General features: G+C 37.4%; 1 protein-coding gene across 2 annotated transcripts in view; it reads left to right on the top strand.

Annotated features, from left to right (window-relative positions):
- Nucleotides 1–23,718, top strand: part of nlgn3a (neuroligin 3a) — a 247,027-nt gene that overhangs the window by 51,783 nt on the left and 171,526 nt on the right. The window contains exon 4 of one of the 2 annotated variants that reach the window (XM_047353716.1): nucleotides 15,831–15,890. The exons of the other annotated variant lie outside the window; for it this stretch is intronic. Within the exon in view, the coding sequence (XP_047209672.1) occupies nucleotides 15,831–15,890 (60 nt within the window). The remainder of the gene's footprint in view (nucleotides 1–15,830; nucleotides 15,891–23,718) is intronic. 2 annotated transcript variants of the gene reach the window in all.

The raw sequence follows: 23,718 nt of genomic DNA on the forward strand, positions 1-23,718 counted from the left end.
AACGAAAGGGAAGAAATTGAAAGAGTGAAGAGAGTGATTCGTGCTTCCTACCAAAGCCGTCAATATCACCATCTACCAACTCCAAAATCAAGTGCTAATTGGGATAAATGTGAGCTTTGTGACTCAAATCAACCTTGTCAAAAGTGTGATAGTTGAGTAAGTGGTTGCTTCAAATGTGCGTGTGTGTGTCCATGTGTGTGTAAATTGTACTGTGGTCACAATGTGCCAATGTGAGTCAAGGGGTGAGAGACAAAGTCCCTAAAAATATAATGTGTTGAGAATGGGTTTTCGGTAACACATTTTTATGGGTTTTTGGGAATTTTATTTTGGAAATGTAACCTTTTTTAGAGGGTTAATTCTGATTTTGTGAGGAGGGGTTCTGTGACGCAGTTATCAGCAATTGTAACCTTTGTAGAAAGAAGGAGAAATTGTAATGTGGGAGGAAGACTGATATCAGTGGTGAGCAATTTCAGCCTTAACAAAAAGCGAATCAAGTACACAAAGCTCAAACATTATTTTATGATTCTAGTTCTCCACCCAAACAATCTGAACAAGACATCAAGACATCAACTACTTCTAAGTTCGGTTCACACAGGTTAAAACTGAATTGATTTATGTTTATTGTTCATTGTATTCTGTTAGCCACCAAGCTAACAGACTGCAAAGCTGTAAGAGAGTTCTTCTGAAACCCGTTCATCAGACATACACAGCTCACCGAAAGCTGATTGGATAGTATGCTACCTATACCTTGCAGTATGCATTTTTGCAAAGTGTGGGGATTTTCTTGATAATGCCAGCTGCCTTATTATTAAAATAAACATATTTTTGAAAAGTATTTGCATCACACACCCTTACGAATGCAATGCATATAGCTGTGGATTATTTCCTTTGCTCATCTCTCTAAACACCCCTGAACTCAGTCCCTGCCCACAGCAGGCTCATGGCCAATAACAGTAAAAGTAGGCTTCATAAAGTCTAACCTTAGCGGGAAAATAGCCTCACTCTTTTGTGCATAAAATTGCCCAAATGTTCTTTTTTTCATCAAACAAAAATCTACTTTTCATTAGATGCTTGGAAGTGCTCAGTCCAAGTTTGTCAAGAGAAAAACAAGACTGTTAGGTTCATTCTTCTTAAAGAAGTTAATACCACTTTTGAACATGCTCATTTATCTAAAAAGTAAGTCAATCAGTGGATTGTAAACCTTATACTTATAGTGGGCTGCTTTTTAGGTAACTACTTTTTTTCTTAGCTAAAGAACATATATGTTACTTATGCTGTGGCCCCCGACTCTAACAGATCAGATGAGAATCCTGTTTACACCAAATTTTAGTCCAGCAAGCTATGCAACAAACGTTTGGATCATACAGTTCATCTGCGGAAAAATTAAAGAAGGTCAATAAAACACCACAATCCAGGAATCCAAGGAGGTCTGCATGATGTGTGATACAAACTGACGGTGAAAAACTGGCACCCTTGCTGGATAGACCGTGAAGTTATGTCCTTGCCAAGTTCCTTTCATGGCAGCAGCAGCAGTCAGGATGTGATGGCAGCGGAATACAGTCATTGCATCTCCACCACCAGGTAGCTTGTGTTCTCTTTGGAGTTTTCATTTTCTATCTGCTCTGTCCCTCTGTTCTTTCTTTTCTGCAAATAGTTCTTGCTCTGTCTATTCTGGCTAAAACAGATATTATTACGCCAGAAAAATGTCATAGTCCCTCATTTTTACGGGCTTGCAGTTGTTTTTAAAAATTCTCAGCTGAACAGGCAGACTTAAACAAGCCTGACAACAAATTTTTATTAGTAACACCTATGTTGTCTGGCTGAAAAAAGAACTCCGCAAACTAAAGCACGATTGGATGAAAAAGTACAGAGGTTTACTGTACGCTAATATGGCATTGGCTTTTATAAAGCTGATATCAACTCTATCAACACAGGTCTGACTATTTGTTACTGGGGCTGACTGGAGTTACCACTGCAAAAGATGTTCTTTCTTTATTACTATTGATAGCTACTATGCAGAACCCCTCTTAAAAACATCCAAACAACCCTTTTAGGTGAAATGCAGCTGTTAATTAAGTCAGAAGCAAGAGTGCTGGCTTTGAGTTCTGAGAGTGTTGTCAAATATAGCAACTGAAAGATTCAGACCCTTAAACATTGAGTTAATTTGAAATAAAATTGGTGGAATGACAACTTTAATCTATCCATGAGACAGTTTCTTACACACAGCTCTGGGGAAGTACAGTCCTTTTTTCATTAGTAATAGCTAAATTATCACTGCTAGTAACCACAGAGGGATAATTTTCTGGAAGCGCCTGAAGGCAACATGTAGCCTTAACATTACAATCTTGAGCATGTATTTGTGCCTCAGCAAAGATTCACTTTCAGCTGGGAGACCTTTGCCACTGATTTCCACAGAGGCAGAAGGCAGCTACTGCCCTCACGGTGCCCACTTCATTCGTTCATACTGCATTGGTAAACCAATTTTGTCAGAGACAGACTGGCCCTTCAGGCGCTCCTGCTTCTGAATTAGTCCCAGATGTGGAATATACGCAGAAATATCTATTTAATATTTCCCTTCCAGTTAGAATTTTTCAATTATCTTCCATGTGTATGATAATGAGAAAGTGGTTTATCAAAAGTTTTCTGTGTCACTACTATGGTATGTTATTATGAAATTGCTCCATTTTTTTTTTTTTTTTTTGCTGATGACAATCTAAGTTTGTAATTCAAAAAAAAATCTTACTATCTTTGCATTTTTCCTATGACATGCTAATTTTTGGCCTGTGTCAAGTGAATTTGGTTTTAATACAGAAACACATAAATGTAGGAGTGTGTTTGCAAATACATAGAGGCGACAAATTAAGATAAAGAACAACATAAAGTATTTCAGATGCTTAACCCTTATATGTCACAATGTAAGCTTTAATTCTTTTAAAAATGTAATGGTTTGTTGAAGTTCAGAGAACGGGTTGAATTGGATTCTGTGAAAGATTTTCCTTCATTTTGTGTTTTATTATTGGTGAGACTGGGAAACCAGCAGATTCCAAAATATGCTTAATTTAAATGAAATTACAGTCTCTGCCAAAAAAATTGAATCACTACATTTAGAGGATTTTTATTCCGCTATTTTAATTTTACAGTTCTAAGATAAATCTATTTCATTTAACTGCTGAACATTTGGGTTTAAAAAAAATGCTTAAACAAATAAGTAACATGCTAAAAAAGACTTTTCTTTCAATACAAGAAGACATTAAGTGGAGGAAAAATCTAGAATCGTCCTGTAATTTGTATTTCTATAACAATACAGGCAAAGGTCGATTTATGCAATGGAATGTGCAATCCCTGGACAATATTAAAAAGATGGTGTAGGTTAAAAGAATCAAATCAAAAGTGTTATAAAACACCTTGAAGAAGGTAAATTAAAAGGGAGATTAGCAATTGATGTTAATTGTTCCCAGTCAGCTGGATCTAAATTTCTGAGAAAGTGTTATCATGTAGAGACACTGCATGGTTGCATTTGGCCAAGGTGATAATGCACAAATGATTTCTTTTTTTATGGGTGCCGTCCCAAAGAAACATGTAAAGATGATATCCCAAGGAAAATGAGCAGACCCCAATAGTCAGTGATGATACAGGACCTAATGTCAGGTACAGAAGCCAGGCTTCTACAGCAAATATATGTAAATTTCGACATTTCAGATAAAAAGTAGGTTTGCTGATGAAGTAATTTTTCAGTATAACAAGGCATTTAACCACCAGGCAAAGAGATTTGAAATTTTTCAACAGGAAGGCGCATAAACATAATGGCGTGAGTACCTTATGGTCCGGATCTTAATCGAACTGAAAATTCCTACCGCAAATTGAAAAAAGCAGTGCATGAGAGGGCTCCATCCTGCAAAGCTAATCTGTCAACTGCCTCATAAGAGTGCTGGAACCTGATTGGTGAAGAATGTTGTTTTGCATGAGGACGTTCAGACCTAAATTCAAGCTGTTGTAAAAGCCACAAGATGTGCAACAGTGTATTAATTTTAGTTGTTTTGTGGTTCATGATTTTATTATTATTTGTTTTAGCTTTATTTGTAAAAATAAATGTGGCCCTAATTACAACATTGCCATTTACTTATGTTAGGTATGTTTTACAGAGCCACAATGTTCAAGAATCCAAGAGTAGTGATTCCGTCTTTAGTAGGTTTATAAAACATTTGTTGATACCCTTTTCCCTTTGGATAAAGGTGTTGTTTCATTGAGAGAGACAACTGTCCTCAGCATTTAAACGCTCGATAAAAGGATAAAGGGACACTCCTGTATTACATTGCTTTGCTAAAGTATTCATACCCCTTGAACATACAACCATAACCATATTTGTAAACATTAAAAGAAAATACATAATTGTAATATTTTTTTATTAATAAGAGTTACAATTACAAATGTACTTCAAGACTGGCCAATATAGAAAATTGGCAATAATACAGCCACTATTGGAAGAATGCTACAAGAAGCCCTTGATGGGAAAAATGAGTGGAGCTCAAGACAGGGCAATCCTGAGAGAAAACCTGCTAGACGCTGCAAAACTGGACAACTATCCTACATATAGCCAGAGCTCCAGCTCAGTGAATTAGATCAAAGCATGTTAGTGTGTTTGAGTGGTCCAGTTAAAGTGCAAACTTGAATTCAATGGATAATTTGGTTTAGGGTTAGGTTGCAATGTGAGAAAATGTGTAAACGCTCAAGGGCCATAAATATTTTAGCAAAGTGCTGTAGGCTCTAACAGAGCCAACAATGTGCTCTTATCAAGCCTTAGACTTTCCAACAATTTGCCACCTAAGGACATCTAAGGACAGTTTTTATTCAGTGTAAACCTGTTTAATGTTTCAGAGTCATACACACTGTGCATATTCATTAGTGACATACATATATTAAATGATCAATTCTTATAGTCAACAACAAAGGTAACAAAGTTTTCTTAGAAAGCCAATTGATGCTTGGATATCAACGATTAGGTTTATTGTCCCCCATTTCCCCCGAAGAAAACTCTGCCCTGAAAAAGATCAAAGATAGGCTAAGTAAAAATAAAATGTATACATAACACAATACTTAAAGCAATTTTTTTTGTTTCATACCAGTGGAGCTGATTCTTACTCAGAACAGTGGTTGTGTAACTCATTTTCACATAGCAAATTAGAGAATTTTTCTTCAGTCCAAAGCAATTTTGCTCATTACCCTGCACAAAATGTTATTCAGACAGTCTTTTGCAAGGGTAGTACCACATAACCTAAACAGATGTCCTGGCAAGTAATGCCCGAGGTCATGAGCAGGTGATCTAATGTGCAGCATCATCACCATAGACCCCCCACTCTGTCCCTTTGAAGGGGCCTTACAGAAAGTGCTCATGGCAAAGAGCAGTGACAGAGCTGTGGGACACTGGACCCTTGTCATATCACTCACTCATTTTCTCTGCTCTGAGTTAGAGTGAATGGAGTGAGGAGAGGGGTAATGATGTGCTGGGACACAGCTAAGCACTATTCAGCTTTGGAGTACTAGATATGTTAGAGATGGGCAATTTTTTGCCCTAAGAAAATCCCCAGAGGAGATCAGTGTTTATCTTTGAGAAAGGTTTACAGTACATTGTTAAACTGTTTGTCAAACTTAAAAGTTGATTACTACAATCACATTCTTTTGATGAGACCCCCACTTAGGGATCATTTTGAAAAACACATAAATCAGTGCATTGTGTTCTGGCTGCATATAGTGTATATACCACACATGGTTTTTAGCTGGGATTTACATGTTCATCTCCTTTTGTGTAACTAGCTTGGAAAATATTCTTTAGTGTCGTTATTTTCTCTGAGTTGCACTGCATTTTGGGTAATACTCTAAGATCAAAATTCCTAATTTTATCCCACTGCAGAAGTCTATTTTGAAAATCAGTTTAAGGTTTTGGCTTGATTTGGAATGTCCAGCTATCATTCCCATGCAGCTCTCATAGGCTCTCAAGCTGCCATGTTTTTATGCAGCTCCATGCCAGTACTGAATGGTCCAGGCAGCTGCCAAACCTGTAGATTAACTACCCCAGCAGAAAAACTGGACATTCTTTCCACTTTTCACATGACCTCCAGTTGTTAGTGAGCTGGGAAATCTACAGAAAAGCCCCTGTCCTGGTTAGAATGCACGAGGGCCATGGCAAACAGTAACACACCATGCTAATCCAATTGGTTGGCCGACTCAGACTCGCCTCGGGGAAGTATGGGCCACTCCCTGAGTCCTTCCGAGGAAATCTGTACACCAAGCATACAGGGGCTAAAAACTTTCCAAAAAATGAGAACAAAAAACTGCATGTGTGACTTAAAAGCAGAGCAGATTCACCATAAAAACGACACAAACAACATTATCTATAGAATTTTTTATAGAATTTTATTCCTACAATCATTGGACACAGAGTCAGAAGTGATTTAAAAAAAGCAAATCCAATCAGATTGACTTAAGATGCAAGATGTGACCAAAGCAGGAAGTTCCTGTTCAGCTTTTTTGAGCCCTCCTGCTGTTGCACTAACCAGCTTCCAGTCAGCCCCGTCAGTCTGTTCTCCTCGTTGTTTTTCCCAACTTTTAAAGGGAACAGCAGCAACAGACCAAGATGTCCTGGAGCCCATTCAAAGAGGAAGACTCTAAAACAGATTTATTTTGTTAGTGTAGCTTCCTAATAGGCATGTGCTGGTATGAGACTATCATGATATGAGAAGATTACGTAAAAATACCATGGGCTTTCAGGTATTTAGATAACATTTGTAACCAAAATGTATAACATTATTTTATCACTTTTATTTGAAACAGAAAAACAATTATTCCTGTTGCTGCTAAAATCACATATTGATTATTACAGTTAACAATTAATTTGTTTTTTATTTTGGTTTTCTAATACAGACTAAGCAGAAAACTAGAAAAAGACAAAGTTTTAAGTGATTTTTGCAAAGAAAAATATGCCTTTTCTCTTCACAGAATAAGTATAAATAGCTGACATTAATTGGTCAATTAGTGAGGCTATCTGGTCAGCCTGAAGTCGGATGCTTAATAGATATGCAGCTCAAAGCTTGCCAACTGTAGTTGGCAGTGTTACCTTAATAAGAGGCAGGTGGCTCTTGTTTAGTGTCTACACTACGACTGCCTGTATTTATTGACCAAAAATGTTTCTATAGAGACAATTTTGACTTACTTTTTAGCAAGGGGAGGTAGGGGAAATAGTTTATAGATGTCCTAATTTCAAACATAGCAACATGCAGGGGAGGGGCAGTGCTATGTTAATGTATGTTTCATACAGGCAGAAAAACTCTACTCACTCTAAATCTTTTTCTGGCAAGTAATTTAAAGGACTTAAAAGCCTTGAAATTATATGTCCAAAGATTTTCCGCTCGTAGGTTGCCAACTGAGGCTAGCAATTGTCGCTGGCAGCATTGTATTTATGAGTGATGGTTGGCGCTCCGTTACTTTCCTGAGCAAAACTGTTGACATTTTCTGCTACCAGAAAAACAGTATGTCTGAACAGTTGAATTTGTCTTCATTTATGTAAGCAGGATAACGATGTTCTTAAGGAGCCTTATTTCAGTTAGCTCACTGGCAGTGTGCAGCAGAATGTGGGTGTGGGGCAGTGCCACTTTATGCTTATAGCCAGAGAAAACTCTCGTCATTATGGCACTTTCACTTGCATCTCATTAAAAGGTGTTTAAACAGTTTGCACTGTTTGATGAAAAATGTGACACTCTTATAATGCCAGTTGTAGTTTGCAGTTGTAGTTAGTAGCATTATATAAACCAGGGTTATTGGTAGCACTTCTTTAGTTTCCACACTATGGCTCTCCAGGATTTCCACTATCAGAAATATTGTCTTTCTTATAAACAATGTATAAGAGCCCTACTTCATCCAACAGACTGGCAGTGCACAGCAACAGGTGGGGGAAAGTTATAATACTCTAAGCCTCATTTAGCCATAGAAAATGCTGGTCAATCCAGCTCTTTTTCTGTCATCCCATTAAAAGAAATTTAAATTCTAGCAGTTACATGACAAACTTTTAGCTGTTTTAAAACCATACGTTTTTAAAATCTTAGTATGCCTTGATACGAGTAACAGGCTCCTGTTACGGTATGCCAATATGTACCATTCTATATACATTCTCTTAATAATTAAGCCTGTCATATCCCTTGGCACACATCATATATTTGTATAAATGTATTTGTCATTACATCTGCAAAGATAAACAGGTTAAAGATGCCCTGCAGATGTTCCTTGTCAGAAAGCATTTCTCAAAAAATGCTTTGCGTAAATCCTCAAGATTTCATAAGAACTCTTTTTCCTTGTAAAACATTTTCTAAACAAGATTATTGAATATTTAAAAATCATGCATTGCTCAAAATTCAACCTTGCATGTGTGTAGTCTTCCATTTTTCTGCCTTTGATTATGCTTTAGCCTGTTTCCCGACGCATTCTTACAAGTGTAAGGAATTTTCTTATTTTTTTATATTGGGCTCTGCTACGACGCAGTGTGAGTTTTGGCTGTCCTTTACTGCAGGATTATTGAATCCTTAACCTTTTAACTGCATTCTCCATCATTCTCTCTCATGTGTCCTTCCCAAGCTGTTCGTTAACCTCTGCACCGGGAGACAGATTGTGAGAGATGGAGACAGACATACAGACTTGAAGGCAGACATACAGAGAGAGAAAGAGAAGATCGAGAGACTAAATGCAAGAAACAAATCCGGGCAGAGAGGGTAGTGGCCACCTGAGGATTAGAAACTGAATATAACTGCTCTGAATTGTCAAGGCCGCAACATTTCACAAAGTCTCTTTCCACATTCTGACCTTTCTGATATTTAACTCCAGGTCCCATCTATTGTCAGTGAACCTTTTTGCAGCAAAAGGGAAGGCAGTTAACATTCAGCCCTTCCACAACGTATTGAGTGAATTGTGGATTCAGTCCAGAAGTCTCTGGAGTCTGAGGACACTATGTATTTATGTGTTTGAGTGTGTCACTTCACGTGTGTGTGCATGCTTCAGTTCATTCGTATAAAATTCTTTAGCCAATTACCACAATGCTTTTGGCTTGAGATTTCATCGTGCACAAATGTTACATTTCAATACCCTTTATGCAACAAGCAGGTGCGTCTAATGTGACTTCTTTGCTCCTGATTGGATAAATGTGACCGCTTTCTATTAATCCTGTCAAAGGAACATAAACAATAGGTCTAATTCAAAATGCTACCTACTTTTTATGCGATGCAAATTTTGACTCCTGAAGGCTGCCTGTGCCAGAGGTTCACTATTTGTTATTTCATTTTAATGTTACACTTTTCCACTGTTGCATCATTTTAAAAGATTCAAGGTCAAATATCAACTCGCTCGCCTTGCTTGACTCATATACAAATGTCACATGTTTTCAGTTTCAGTTCATGGCGCTCTGACAAGCACACACACACAGGCTCAAAGCAAAATTCAAAGTGGCAGAGCTTCCCTGTCAACACCTGCCATCTAATATATGCTCGTCTGAAGCTCTTTCACTCAATAAACTGATTGTTTAGCCATGACAGTAACACGGGGCTCACAGCAATAATTGTACCTATTTGCCTGATTACCCAATTTTTAATGAATTCCTGTGAACACGACATAATATTATAGATAAAATGCTGTTGATAGAACATTGTCTCATAAAAGACACTACAATTTGGTATGCTAAGCAATTAAAAAGTACATGAAAATTAATAACTGAAGCACCAAAAAGACAGGCCTTCAAATGCTGTTTAATCCACTTGTTCTCACTGTAAAATAAAACTAAGAGGTTTTGCTTAGAGAAAATCTAACAGGGGATGTAATGCACAATGAGAGACATGATATCTAAGGACTCAGAGGCATTTAATTCCTGCACAGCAATGTTGTTCTTGATTGATTTATCACCTCTATGGAATTTAGTCTGGCATGATTTAAAATATCCATTTTAACGTTTTAGCCCTACTTTAAAGCATTTCCATTCACCTCACTGTGTCCTTCCACATATATACCCAGTTCTGACTGATGCAACAGCTATATTTAACACCATCAAAGCGCTGCATTGTCGCGCATGCATTCTGTGCAATACTAATGAGTATTTATATACACAAGTAATTGTGGTAAAATTAAAAATTAACTGGTGTAAAATAGATAAAAATGTGACCTTGGACACTCCAGAAAACCTCCACTTGCTAAAACAGTATACAAAGATCACTGTTCATTTTATACCTTTGCTGTGAAGTCTCACTTAGATTCGAAAACTGAAATATAAAATAAAAACTGCCTGAAAACAAATGCTGTATCAAAGTAAAATATCTAAAAAGGAACAAAATACACAATTAAAGTTCACATTTTATATTTATTATCTTTGTATTCAAACTACCATTACCATCAGTAGCAAAGGAAGTAGCTAATAAATTGCAGACAGCTTTTACTTGTATTGCTTACAACTCATTGTAGAACCAGCTACATACCTAATCTCTTTTTAGACACCATAATGTTTTGAATAAGCGGAGCTTAATCATAGGGTCTGGTTTATCTAAAATCTCTATGGTGTTTTTTGAGTTGCGGTATTATGTACTATGTTTTTAAACTTGCATGTTGAGGTATAGACTTCCACACTTTACTTCAACATACAGACATTCTGCATGTTTACAGGTTTTAGACAATGTTGCATCTGTTTGGTTCACAAGCATGCCAAACACAAAGGCTGACACATAGGCAATTAAAGCATTAACTTTCAAAATTTTAGGAGAAAATTTTAGGAGAAAAAAACACTGGGAAAGGCTGGATTTGAAAGTTTTCTTAGAATATTTTCTAAAAGACACAAAAATTTTATTTTACTGTCAGATATTAACTAAACATTTCCTGTTTTAGGTCAGTTAGGAATGCCACAATTATTTCTACTTACTAAATGTCAGAATAATAGGTCATGATAATGTAATGTGTAAAAGGCTGCCATGTTTCAAAAGGTTCACAACATTTGAGTTAATGGGTTGCCCAGCTGTGGATGTTTTTTGGGGCCCACATTAAACATACTGATTCCTTGTGTGAAATCAGGGAGAAAGCAAAAGAAATCAGCCAAGTTGTCAGAAATACAAATGTGGGCCTCTGCAACTCTGGTTCATCCATGGGAACAATTTCCAGACGCCCGAAGGTGTCACGTTATCTGTGTAAACAATCCAAGTATAGACAGCATGGGAATATCCAGCCACTCTGTGTTCACTCTGTGTTCATGAAGAAGGGTTCTGTGGTTCTGAGATAAAAGGGTTTTGAAGTGAACCACAGGTATCCAACCCAGAACACAAGCAAAAAAGCTTGTGGAAGGGCTTAAAGTGTTTGCTTATAATAAAAATTTTACATTTGGTGGAAAAAGGGGCAAGGTTACAAGCCTAAGAGCACTATTTCAACTCAATGATCCTAAACATACCGTCAAATTAGTTACATTAGCTATGCTGCTTAGAAGAAAGGCCAGTGGTCAGACTCTATCAGAGGTGAAAGAGATGACTGTGTAGAAACAGAGTGCAGGAATAAAGGGAATACAGACAGAGGGATTATGGAAAAACATGATAGGTGCTAGAGTTGCCCCCAGAAGAGCTGTGTCTTTTAAGAGTTTCTTGAAGATAGATGGGATGCCCTTGTTTTGGTAGAACTTTGTAGGTCATTCCACTACTGTGGAACAATACAGGAAAAGAGACTGCATTGTTGTGAGTGGGGTGTAGGCACTGCTAGCCGACAATCCCCTGATGACTAGTGTGACCGAGTTGTGACATAAGCCTTTGCAAGAGCATTCAAGTAGTTGGGAGCTGTCCATTAAGCACTTTGTAGGCTAACATCAGTGACTTGAATTTGATGCAGGGAGTTAAGGGTAGCCATTGGAACTCAATTGTGCTGTTTTAGGCTGATTAAAGACCAGATGTGCTGCCGTGTTCTGGACTGTCTGCAGAGGTTTCACAGCACAGGTTAGGAGCCCAGATAGGAGGGCGTTACTATTTACGACAGGAGATGACCATAGAGTGTAGCAGGAGGCTCTTAATAACATAAATGCTTTGCAATCTTTTATTGCTGACAAAGGGGATGTATTTAGCCCAGTGATGTTGAATGCTGGGTTTTGCAGCTGTAGCTCATATCGCATCCCAAATTGAATTATTCATGGTAATGCAAAACCGATGAACACACTTAACAAGGTCATTGTAGTTGCCATGGAATCAAAGAAAAAATGCACCTTTACTTCAGACAATTAAGTGAGTAAATGTCATGGCACTCGGCCTTTTACATCATGCATTACAGCGTATTTCACCTACAGTAGTCAGTCATTTTCTACCGCTTATTCCATAGTGGGTCGCAGGGGAGCTGGTGCCTATCTCCGGCAGTCTATGGGTGAGAGGCGGGGTACACCCTGGACAGGTCGCCAGTTCATCGCAGGGCAACACACAAACAACCACGCACACACTCATTCATACACCTAAGGGCAATTTAGAGTGACCAATTAACCTAACAGTCATGTCTTTGGATTGTGGGAGGAAGCTGGAGTATCCGGTGAGAACCCACGCATGCACGGGGAGAACATGCAAACTCCATGCAAAAGACCCCCGGTCGGGAATCGAACCCAGAACCTTCTTGCTACAAGGCACCAGTGCTACCAACTACACCAGCCCAGTATCAGTTAGGAAAGCAGAAGACAAGACAGAATATAGAGGAGAGAATCAGTAGTGAGCATATGAAGATTAATATACACATTAAGAAAATATATTACCAAACATGCAGCACATAAGCTACACACATATGGTGCTTTATAATTGTAGGATTGGCAGTGGATAAAATGAAATGAGGCAGCATTACAGAACAAAGTCTGTGAATGTGCTGCTTGTATACAAGGTAATATGTAAAAGCTGAGCATTAGGAAAGAAAACTGTCATAGTGATTCCACTGAACAGCCTTTTTGTGGTCAGTCGGGTCATCCCTACTGATTATGAATCCAAGAGATATTAAATGTGTTCAAGTATAAGTTCATAATTTCAAAGGTAGCAGTGGAAATATTTTCAAACACAGAGAGACCAGAGATTCCCAAGGAAAACTGTTTTCAATTATCTTTTAATTGATATTAGCGTCAGTGACTTAAGCTTCAGCAAAGGGTCAAGCTCAACTCTGCTAATAAAACATTATTCCACAAAGACATATTGTAATAATGAAAGGATTACCACAAGCTTTTTGTCAATAAGCCTGTAAGATATATTGATTCGTATTTTTCCTACTGCAGAGAGTACAATGGAGAAAAGCCTAAAGTCACCGACACCATTACGATCTACTGTATTAAGCGCTGTTCAAGTGGAAAATATAAACTGACAGGGTGTTGGATAAAAGGTCATCTCCAAAAATAACATTTCTTTCTAGTCCTGTCAGAAGATGATACTGTTGCATTGATGGATTAACATATCAGTCAACTCACCAACTGATATTGATATTCTGAAGCCTTTTGGCTGCTGGTGTTAGGCAACAAAGAATCATTACTAGTTCTAAATGATGAGTGAAGAAAACACCCAGTAATCCCCCAAGGGGTAGGTTTTTCGTTACTATAGCCCATAAAACAAGAACGACATTCATAAGATCACTGCATGATGGCCAGTGACATGTTAAATCAATGTTGCTCATCTTATAACTCACCCCATCACCGTGTTTAAATGAATTTATCTTGGACATTTGCAAACAACACAAACAAATCTGTCATATCCTTACATGGAAACAGCACTCCCCTAATATCCTGACCACCAAACAAGAGAACAACTCAGAAAAACACTGCAAAAACTATTATATCCAAAGGGTTTATCTTGCCTCTCAAGATACCAGTCAAATGGCATCTGGTTACATTTTTCAGGGGTTAACTTCCTCCCTACAACCCAAAAGACCTAAAAGGACTATTGTATTCCTGATTGCTAGTTGGGTGACAATCCAGGACACCTGGGATATTCCTAGTCTAAGCCAAAATTAACCTATTCATTACTGCATGGTCAAAATGTTATGGCTGAACAGGCTAGAAAGACTCGGTATGAATGATACCAATGAAAAGATATCAATAAGTAACAGATAAGCCAGACCACTTTTTCATTTATTCAGATCTATAGTTAAGCCCAAAATTATTCAAACACCATGCAGATTTAAAATGGTTTTCATTTAACCAATATGTTTGTTTTTGATAGTGAATGAGACCGGCACCTCTCAAAATCCAATAGAAAAATGTAAAATCAGTATCAATTTTGAATTAAAAAAATACACATTTCATTAGAAATAGCATGTCAAAAGTTTTTATACTTTTCTCAGTAATAAATGGAAAAATCTGTATTGGTATTATAGCAATGAAATCCTTATTTTCATGTTTCCACTCAAGTTTTTGAGATTGGAACACCTCCTTTCCATCACCCTAATCATCTCCCTCCACTGATTCCCTGTTGGATTCAAGTCGAGAATCTAGCCTGGCCAGGCCAAAATGTTGATACTACTCCCTGTCAGAAGAAAGATGTTGGTCATTATAAGATTACATACCCCAAATCTCACAGAATCTAAAATAATTTAAATTTATATATATATATATATATATGTATATATATATATATATATATATATATATATATATAGATATAGATACATATAAAACAAAATTGCTCTTTTCTTGTCCGGAGCTTATCAATGAAGTAGTGTAGGGGATTAAACAGCACCTGGAAAGAGGACCAACCCCTGATGATGCCCGACTATAAAATTGTTGTAGATCCTTAGTCAGCAGGGTCACTTAACCAGCCAACATAAAGTCTCCATGGTAACCAACTGCTAATATAGGCTAAAGGGTGAGTGTAGCCAACTTCACTTTCATTACCAACAGGTTTTAAATCAGATTTTCACTGCAGCATTAGGACATGGTTTTCACAACAGACCCAACACTTTGTTATCTGGATAGAAGGATGTTAGCAACAAGCAAAGCAAGCACATCCAAAGACACTAGTCAAAGACAAAAATGCACCAGTCCCTTACTTGTAGTTAACAGGCTTTATATGTACTTGTACCTGCAATCAAGCCTGTTATCTGAGGTACAAATTAGCAGGAAAAAGCACTGATGTAGTTGTGTCGTTCATGTCAGCTCCGACAATCTCTACTGAACACAGAAAAAACCCTCACATCATAGCACAAGGAACCAAAAAAAAAAAACTAACTTTTTACTGCTGGTAACGTGTGTGCAACATTCTTAAACATTGTCACATTTCAACACATCACATAATTTGGATAGTTTTTTTTTTATCTCTGTAGCTGGAAAATATTATATACTAAAAGAGAGAAATCTAAATTCACATAAATATACAGAAAAATCTTCCAAAGAATATCAAAAACAATAGATTGAATGTTTATCTTCTTTTTTTGTAACAATCCTAAAGCACAGTAGCTTGAATTTTCCTTCCTCGATCATTCTTAAAGTGGGTTTTCTGAAAATGTCAGTGTTGTATGACTCTGATTTGAATATGCTACATTAACAGGTTAGTTTTGTATAAATCAAGTTTTAAAAGATGTGTTCTTATATGACTCTGTTTAACTCTTTGAAATTGTATCCAAAAGGAATGATTTATGCTTCTGTTATAGTTATGTGCTTTGAGATTGTGCTTTTGGATCGTATTTATATGAACATTGTTCTATTCCCATGTATTTTTAAATGCTGCTCTCAATGACATGCCTCCTTCCCCCATTTGTCTTTTTTGCCAAACATGCTATTTTGAATTTCTTTGTACGTCTCTATGTTTCTCTCCCTGCTTCAACAACAGGGGCCCATGCAAAAAAACAGGGCGAAGATTTGTCGGAAAACGACGGTGACGAAGATGAAGGTATTTTCTACGGTGAACAAAGATGGTGCATGATTTCCTTTGAAAACAAAATGTCACTGTTTTATAATACTTTAACGGATTTTTTTTATTGCAAATGCACTCATCAAGCACCCATGTCTCATCACCATCTGTAGAGCAGAATTTTCACAAAGATTGCATGTGAGTGAATGTTGTGGCTCTTGTTATCAAGGATCTATATGCAGTGGATGGATGAGGAGAGTTTTTGACTTTAGAGACCGATAACATCCAGTATTTGTCAAGATAACTGAACCCGAACTTGACTCATGTTAAAATTTCATGTAGTGAGTGCAGCAGCTGATATTAAATGGGCAGGGTTAGCAGTTAAAGCCCTTTGTTAAGGTGTGGCCAAAAATTGGGTGCTGGTGGTGATAATAGCAAAGGAAAGAGACGCAGCAGTGTAATATCACACTGTTCCCTAGGTCTGCTTGCTAATTCAGATGAGGAGCGGCAGTTCAGGACCGATACTGAAGAGGATTAGAGATGAGAGGTGTAGAAAATGGGAAGTTGCTGCTCAGCAATCGTATTGTTCTCTTTCCATATTTATCTTGGGATATTCCTGGCTCAGGGTGGATCGCTGCCGAGATTAAAGTGAGAGACAGCTCTTGTGCTGCAACAGAAACAGCTTAAGTCTCTGAATCTAAATCAAAACCCTTGATATAGCCCAGCCCTTCTCTAATGTTGCCACTGTAGGGCAGGTGATGGAAATCTGAAGATTTGTATAATCACAAAATCCTTGATTTGCACTTAGTTCCAGTAATAATGACACACTTGTAAAGTTGCATCTACATAAATAAAAATGTAAAAAAGTTAATTTATTTTAGTATTTCAATTCAAAAATGTTTAACTAATATTGATTCATCACACATAGAGTGATATAGTTCAAGCATTATTTGTGAATTGTAATGATTACAGATTACACCAAAATGTAGTCTTTCAGAGAACTTGTATATTTCACATGACCCATGTGTCATATGTGCAGAAATGTTATGGCCATGTTATGGCTTCTATAGTATAGGGATAACTCTCAAGCAGATAATAATTGACACGCTTCAAAAGAGGGTAAGCGACAAAATGTCATTGCTACAGAAGCTGGCTGTTCACAGAGTGCTGCATCCAGGCATATTAGTGGACAGCTGAGTGGAAGGAAAAAGTGTGGAAAAAGGCAACAGAAATAGCAACAGCCTTGAGAAGATTGTGAAGCAAAGTCTATTCAAGAATTTGGGGAAGAATAATGTTTTATTGTCTTGTGAAATATTCACATTTTCTGAGAAATAGAATCTTGGGTTTGAACTCGCTGTAAGTGAAAACCATCAATATTATTAGAAATAAAAGCTGGAAGTACAACAATTTGTGTATTACGAATAGATATATTTCATTTTTAAATTGAATTAGTGACACAAATACATTTTAATGATATTCTAATTTATTAAGATGCACCCATACAATATTTTCTTGTACCTCTGAGGTGTTTCAGTACATGTTTAGGGCACTTGAATTTTTTAATTTCCTACACAAACTGAAGCAGATGATTGAGTATATTCTTTTACTTATCTTGAAAATTGGCAGGCTTAGGTTTGTTGATGCTTTCTATGTTGTGTTTATAATTACTTTCAATTGAAAATAGGACAGGATGAGAACCTGATGCTGTAAATTAATGGTGTTTCCTCCAGATGTTCAAGGGTTTGTCAGGAAGGTCCTTCCTTCTTGCCAATAGGTTGCTCTTTCAAAAAGAAGCCTCCTGCTGGCCTGGATCACATATCAGGAAGTGTTGCCATGGCACCACTTTGACACAGGTGTTTCTTTATTCATGCCCAGGGCAAGCTGTTGCAACTGCAGCCAAACTGTCTTGATTTTCGACCTGTCTCTCTGTACAAACACAGCTCACGCATGTGCAGCTCTGTCCTCCTTCAAGTGGGCTCACATGTGTGTATGTAGCCCCCTTTGTATGTTTAAAATTGCTGACAAGAGCCAATCCCTTTGTCTGGCAAGTCTTTGCATGCATACACAGTGGCTTGGTCTCCAAGCTGTTGTGCTAGAGTAGCCTCACTGAAAATGTGACAAGTCTATTCTTTACCAAGCGCAACTAATGCTGTTTGCAGAGCACCATCGAAGACACACAAGATAGTCCCAGAAGCATCTTTGCTGCAGAACTGTAACTAATGCATGCATCTCAGAGTTGGCCATGATTTGCTAAAATGAAGATTTTTATTGATCTGGTGATTGTGTGTAACTAATATTCCATTAGGTGGGATACTCCTCTATTCTTCCTTAATTTTATTTTGGTGAAAAAAATGGTACCCTCCATAAATCACACAATCCTAGTACAGTGGGAAGAATAAATACTGAAACTGTACCGTTTGTCTCTGTCTCTGTAATATCATTGTAATACTATCGACATGAAATTCACACTAGATGTCAAGAACAATCCAAATACCTCACACATACAAATATGATAAAACAAATCAGCCTATCAATTACATCATAAGAACAGCTAAAAAAAATTTCAATCGTGAAAAGGTTCTATACTTTTTGTCATTCGTTACAGAAAGTGAAACGTATTTATTATACAGATTCATTACACATAGAGTGAAATATTTCAAGCCTTTATTTGTTTTAATTTTGAAGATGATGGCTTAGAGATAACGAAGACATAACATTCAGTGTCTCAACTAAATATTACATACTACTGTGTCATAATATGTTGAGTGGAAGGAAAAGGTGTAGTAGGAGCAACAGGGATCACTGCAGCCTTAAGAGGATTGTTCAGCAAATGCATCCTTCGTTTTGCAGACAAAATTTAGGGAATTGCTCATTTCATTTTGTAGAAGGTCCTGGCACCTGCCTACACTGCTAAATGTACCAAAAACTGGTTCAGTGACCACGGTGTTATTGTGCTTGACTGGCTAGCAAACTGGCCTGACCCGAACCCCATAGAGTATTGTCAAGAGGAAGAAGAGAAACACCAGACCCAACAATGCAGATGACCACAGGATAACCACAGGTTAATCTCCTCCATGCCACGGCACACTGATGCAGTAATTCATGCAAAAGGAGGCCCAACCAAGTATTGAGTACATAGAAATTAACATGTTCTCCAGAAGCCTGACATTGCTGTTTAAAATATAAATTTTTATTGATCTTATGTGTTGACAATGAACACTGAATTTTGGATTTTAATTATCTGTAAGACATAATGCTTAAGATTACAAGAAATAAAGGCTTAAAATGTTTCACTCTAAATGAATCTAAATGAGTTTCACTTTCTGAAATGAGTGACAGTAAATATTTTATTTTTTCACGATATTCAAAATTTTTGAGATGTTCTTCAATGTGTAAAAAAGTTTGACACAGGAAATAAGTATTAATTACTTGGAGAACAGGAGGCACAAAATTGCATGAAAAACATGAAATCAGCTGGAGTCTGTCAGGGCTTAAAAAGCGATCCTTATTTTTATAAGTGCAAATTATTCAGGTAGTTTAGAGCTAATTAACGTATAAAAGGTTTCCAATCACCAAGGTATTGCACCGCAATGTCATGACGAGTAAAGGCAAAAAAAAACTCTTCCCTCCTATTATTTTGTAATTTATATATTTTATATTTGGGGTAACTTTAACCCCAGTGATTTAAATATCCAGAAATAATCAAAATTGAAATTGTTCCATGGCTTTCAGTTTTCGGTACTTCACCCCACTCCCACCAACCACCCCCCTCACAAACATTTTGCTTTAAAACATACTGATGAAACTATGTACATACGTATATCCAAACTTTTAGTGAGCACCATTTAGGCCATAATTAAAAGGTGAAGTAAAATACAATTTCACAATAAATCAGCCACAACCAGGTGGCCATCTCAATATTTTTTGGCAAAGGAGTCAGGAGAATAATTAGAAGAGCTGTCCAAGAGCAAAGGGCCCTTCACATAGAGCTTCGCAAGATACATGTAATTGGCAGGTTTTTTCATGAAAACAATGAGTAATGCATTCAACCACAATGTTTGCTGCAGAACATTTAGAAAGGCAAATAAAATACATGGAGAATATAGTCTGGTCAAGATGTAACAAGGATACATTTTTGAGTTAGAAAGGCCATCACCCAACTTGAATACAGCTGAAAATCTATGGCAGGTAATGAAGATCTTTGGGACCCGCAGGACGTTCAAGATTTGAAGATAGAAAAATGGGTCAGAATCTCACCTGAGCAACGTAAGTGGCATCTTTCGCAATACTAGAGTCTTGAAACTGTCACCACCAAAAATGGCTTTTCTAATAAGTATTTAATAAATTTAAATAAATCTGATAAATACTTTTGTGATAAACTGATAAACTACTCTTTTGTAACTCCATTTTACTACACAAAATGTATTGACTTATTTGTCTGGATTAACTGGAGTATTACCAACATCTTCTGTGCTTTCTTTGTTAAAATACATTTACTAAAAATAGAGAAAAAATATGTCCTCAGTCCTTATTTTTCCCGCTGTATGTTCTCTCTCCACTTTTTGCTCTCACAAGGAGCCATTCTTTCACGACTGATAATAGCACCATCACAGTTTCTAGTAATTTTACTTCATGTATTACTGATGAAAAATGAGACATTGGTATTCCTGTTGAAGAAGAACAATCAGAACACAAGCCAAACTCCTCCTCTAACTCTCTGGCGGACGTACTTCTTATCCACAAATTCTCATTCAGCTGAGGGAATCGTTGCCTCATCTGGTTTCTCCGCGTAACCCCTTCTATCTCTCACCCCGTTCATCCCAGCATTACCATGCCGCCTCACTTGGCCATGCGTCTATCCTGGGCTAATTCCCTCCTTTCATCCAACATATTGGAACGGCACTCCTTCCTGTTAAAACCCTCAAGGCATGTTCTTCAATTTTAATCCTGATAAATTTAAGAACAATAAAGGATTTTGTCCATTGCCAAAGAAATAAAGCATATGTAATGAAAGAGTAATGTATACATTAACAATAAAAAAAGCTACAGGGCAGCCAACAAAACATTTAAATCAGACAAACGTACGACCATAATTAAATTCTTTACAGAGGAATATAATTTTATTTTGTATGTGTTTACATGTTTCTGAGACTCTCCTTTATTTTTCTGTATGTAACAGAATATGTGCCCTTTATGTGTTCGCCTGTCTGTTTGAGCACCAGTCAAGTCCTGGGCACCCCTAAGAGCATTCAAATTCTGCACTACACTCCCTCCAGCAGCACAAGAGTGTGGGCCAAACTGCAGTGATTTACAACAGCCCACAATCAAGACTCAATTTTACAGAGGCCGTTATTGCACTGTAAAATGGAGCGCAAGCTTTCAATCACTTACCTGCTGTTGTTAGATAAAGCTGGGTATGTAAATAAAGGACTAGTGCAGAAGGTAAATCTCCTACGTGAAGTGTGGCAGTGGTGACTGGACCTGGTGACAGGCATAAGAGGCAACAGCCCGCCCACAGCCTCTTCCACCGCGGACTATGACAGCTGAAAATTAGATCCAAATTCATGTTTGCCATTAGGCACATTGAGACTTTAAGGACTGTTCCCACCAAGAGTGACCACACATTTCACAGTGCCTTTTTCTGTGCTCTGGAAGCAAGTCCTGAGAAAGGCACACACACAAAAATAGATACCCTGCCACTACCCTCAGAGACTCTCCATCGCTGCTGTGCCAGAGTAGAGCTGAGCTCCACCTGCCTGGGTATTACCATTAATTCCATTGCACAGTTCTGGCTGGATCCCCATCCAGCAAAGCCCTTAGCTAAGGCAGGCTGGAGAGTGGTAAATCGACAGTAGGGAGAATTCATGGACCTCTCTCTCCTTCTGCCACTATCCTATTCTCTCTGATGTAGCACTGAGATGAGAATTCATAGCCCTTAAAGTCCATTTATTCAGAAATCCTTGGAATGTTGGGGCTCTGCTTCTTTCAGCTATTAGCATTTCTGCTAATAGCTGATCCACACGAAGACTGTTACTGTGAGCTGTTTTTTTCTTCCTGCTTTTGCCTTTTACCGTTAGGTGGAACAAAATAATGACAACGTAAAAATGTTAAAGACTCTGCTTAAGAAAAAACAGGAAATAAAATGTACAGTTTATTTGCAGAGGAATATGACAAGGAAAGCATTACAGTAAAAAAAAAAAGGTTTACGTTGCAAACAGCAAACAATAGATTATTACTTTTTTCAGTTGCATCTATGTGTTGAAATGCACCCATTTTTTCTTGGGGGGTGGGGTTAACATAGTCTAAAAAAATTTTTGAACGATGAAGATTTCAGCACTTAATGATGTAAAATAAAATTCTTCGTGAATTCTCAAGAATTTTGGAAATACTTTATAATTTCTCAACCAATTAGGTGTCTGGCTCATTTACCCTGCAAATATGCAGCTGTAATGTGTGCAGAATCTATTTTTTCTCCAACAATGCATGAGCATAACTAGATAATAACTAATCTTGAATACAGAATGTTGCTTTTAGATTTTATTGCAGGCTTGATTATAAATGACATTTTCCAAAATCAATGATTCAGTAGAAAAAAAAACTCTGGGTTTTTTACTTGCAAATAACCGTTCAGATTATCTTTTCCATTTGTAGTCTTGTAGGGCACTGCTGGTTTTCAAGTGAACAGAAAAGTTGCAACCAAGCTCAGAGAAGTCAATGCTACATTTGGTCAAGGTTATCATCTGCCTTGTTATCTGCATACTACACTCTGTTTAAGAATGCAACTGCATGTCATGGAACTGGACAGAGCTTACCTTAAGTAATCCTACATGTTTTTTTATTGTAATTCAAAGTTAAATTTAAAGATGAGAATAACAAATTATTATGCAATAAATATTATTGTGTGTAGCAACTTTCTTTCTAATCACTTGTCTAAATGTAAATGGTAAATCAGTTATTGACAAATCAGGATAAATTAATTTGTGTGTAGGTTTTTTAGTATCTAGTACAATGCAAGTCATTAGAGAATTGATATTTTCCAATAACAGGTCTCAGTCCAATACCCCTTTAAAATTAATGCCACGTATCTTCTTAGAATCTGAGTTGCTTCAAAGTGCAGTGAAATGATGAAATTGAATCAGTTCCACATGGTCTACATTAAGATTGTGATTGTGTGCCTACTAATTCACTAACCAGTGCTGTTTCGGGTGCTGAAATCCCCCCTGTTGTTTACTTTTTCTGAACAGTGACACAGTTTTGTCCTAACAAAAGGTTCTGCAGAAAAGCTGACCTATGTCCTAAAAACACGAGTCATTCTAATGATACATCTGATTTAATAGGTATACCCCAGCATTCTCATGCTGACAATGTTTTCATGCAGTTCACTGAAGTGTGAGGCTAAGGCTAAAATGCTAGCTCTCTGCGTTGATTAGACTTTTTGATATTTGAATATTCCAGTGTTGACCCAGTTCATGCAGAGAAAACGTTTGAGGAAAAACGTGTCATGCTACATGAACCTGAGCTTTGCTTTAAACATCACAAGTTTCAATTGCTCACTGCGCAGTAGTACATGGACAGCTGTCTGAGTATATCTGAGCACAATAAAGGTCACGTTACACAGACAGACTGGGAGCTGCAGCGGCCGATATAATCTCTTTCATCTCACGTGAAGGGTTAATCGTTAGGTAACATCCATGATCGCTAGAGAAACAGATACATTAGCACAGTATAGAATGCAGTTTTTTAAACTGTGGATTATAAATAGTACCTTTTAGAAACTGGAAGCACAAAACACAGCAACATAGCTTGCTGGGGATGCTGTGGCTGGCAAAAAATTACAGACAGTACACCAACATTGGGTATTAGAAGC

Source organism: Girardinichthys multiradiatus, chromosome 23, assembly GCF_021462225.1.
Source record: "Girardinichthys multiradiatus isolate DD_20200921_A chromosome 23, DD_fGirMul_XY1, whole genome shotgun sequence".
NCBI lineage: Eukaryota > Metazoa > Chordata > Actinopteri > Cyprinodontiformes > Goodeidae > Girardinichthys > Girardinichthys multiradiatus.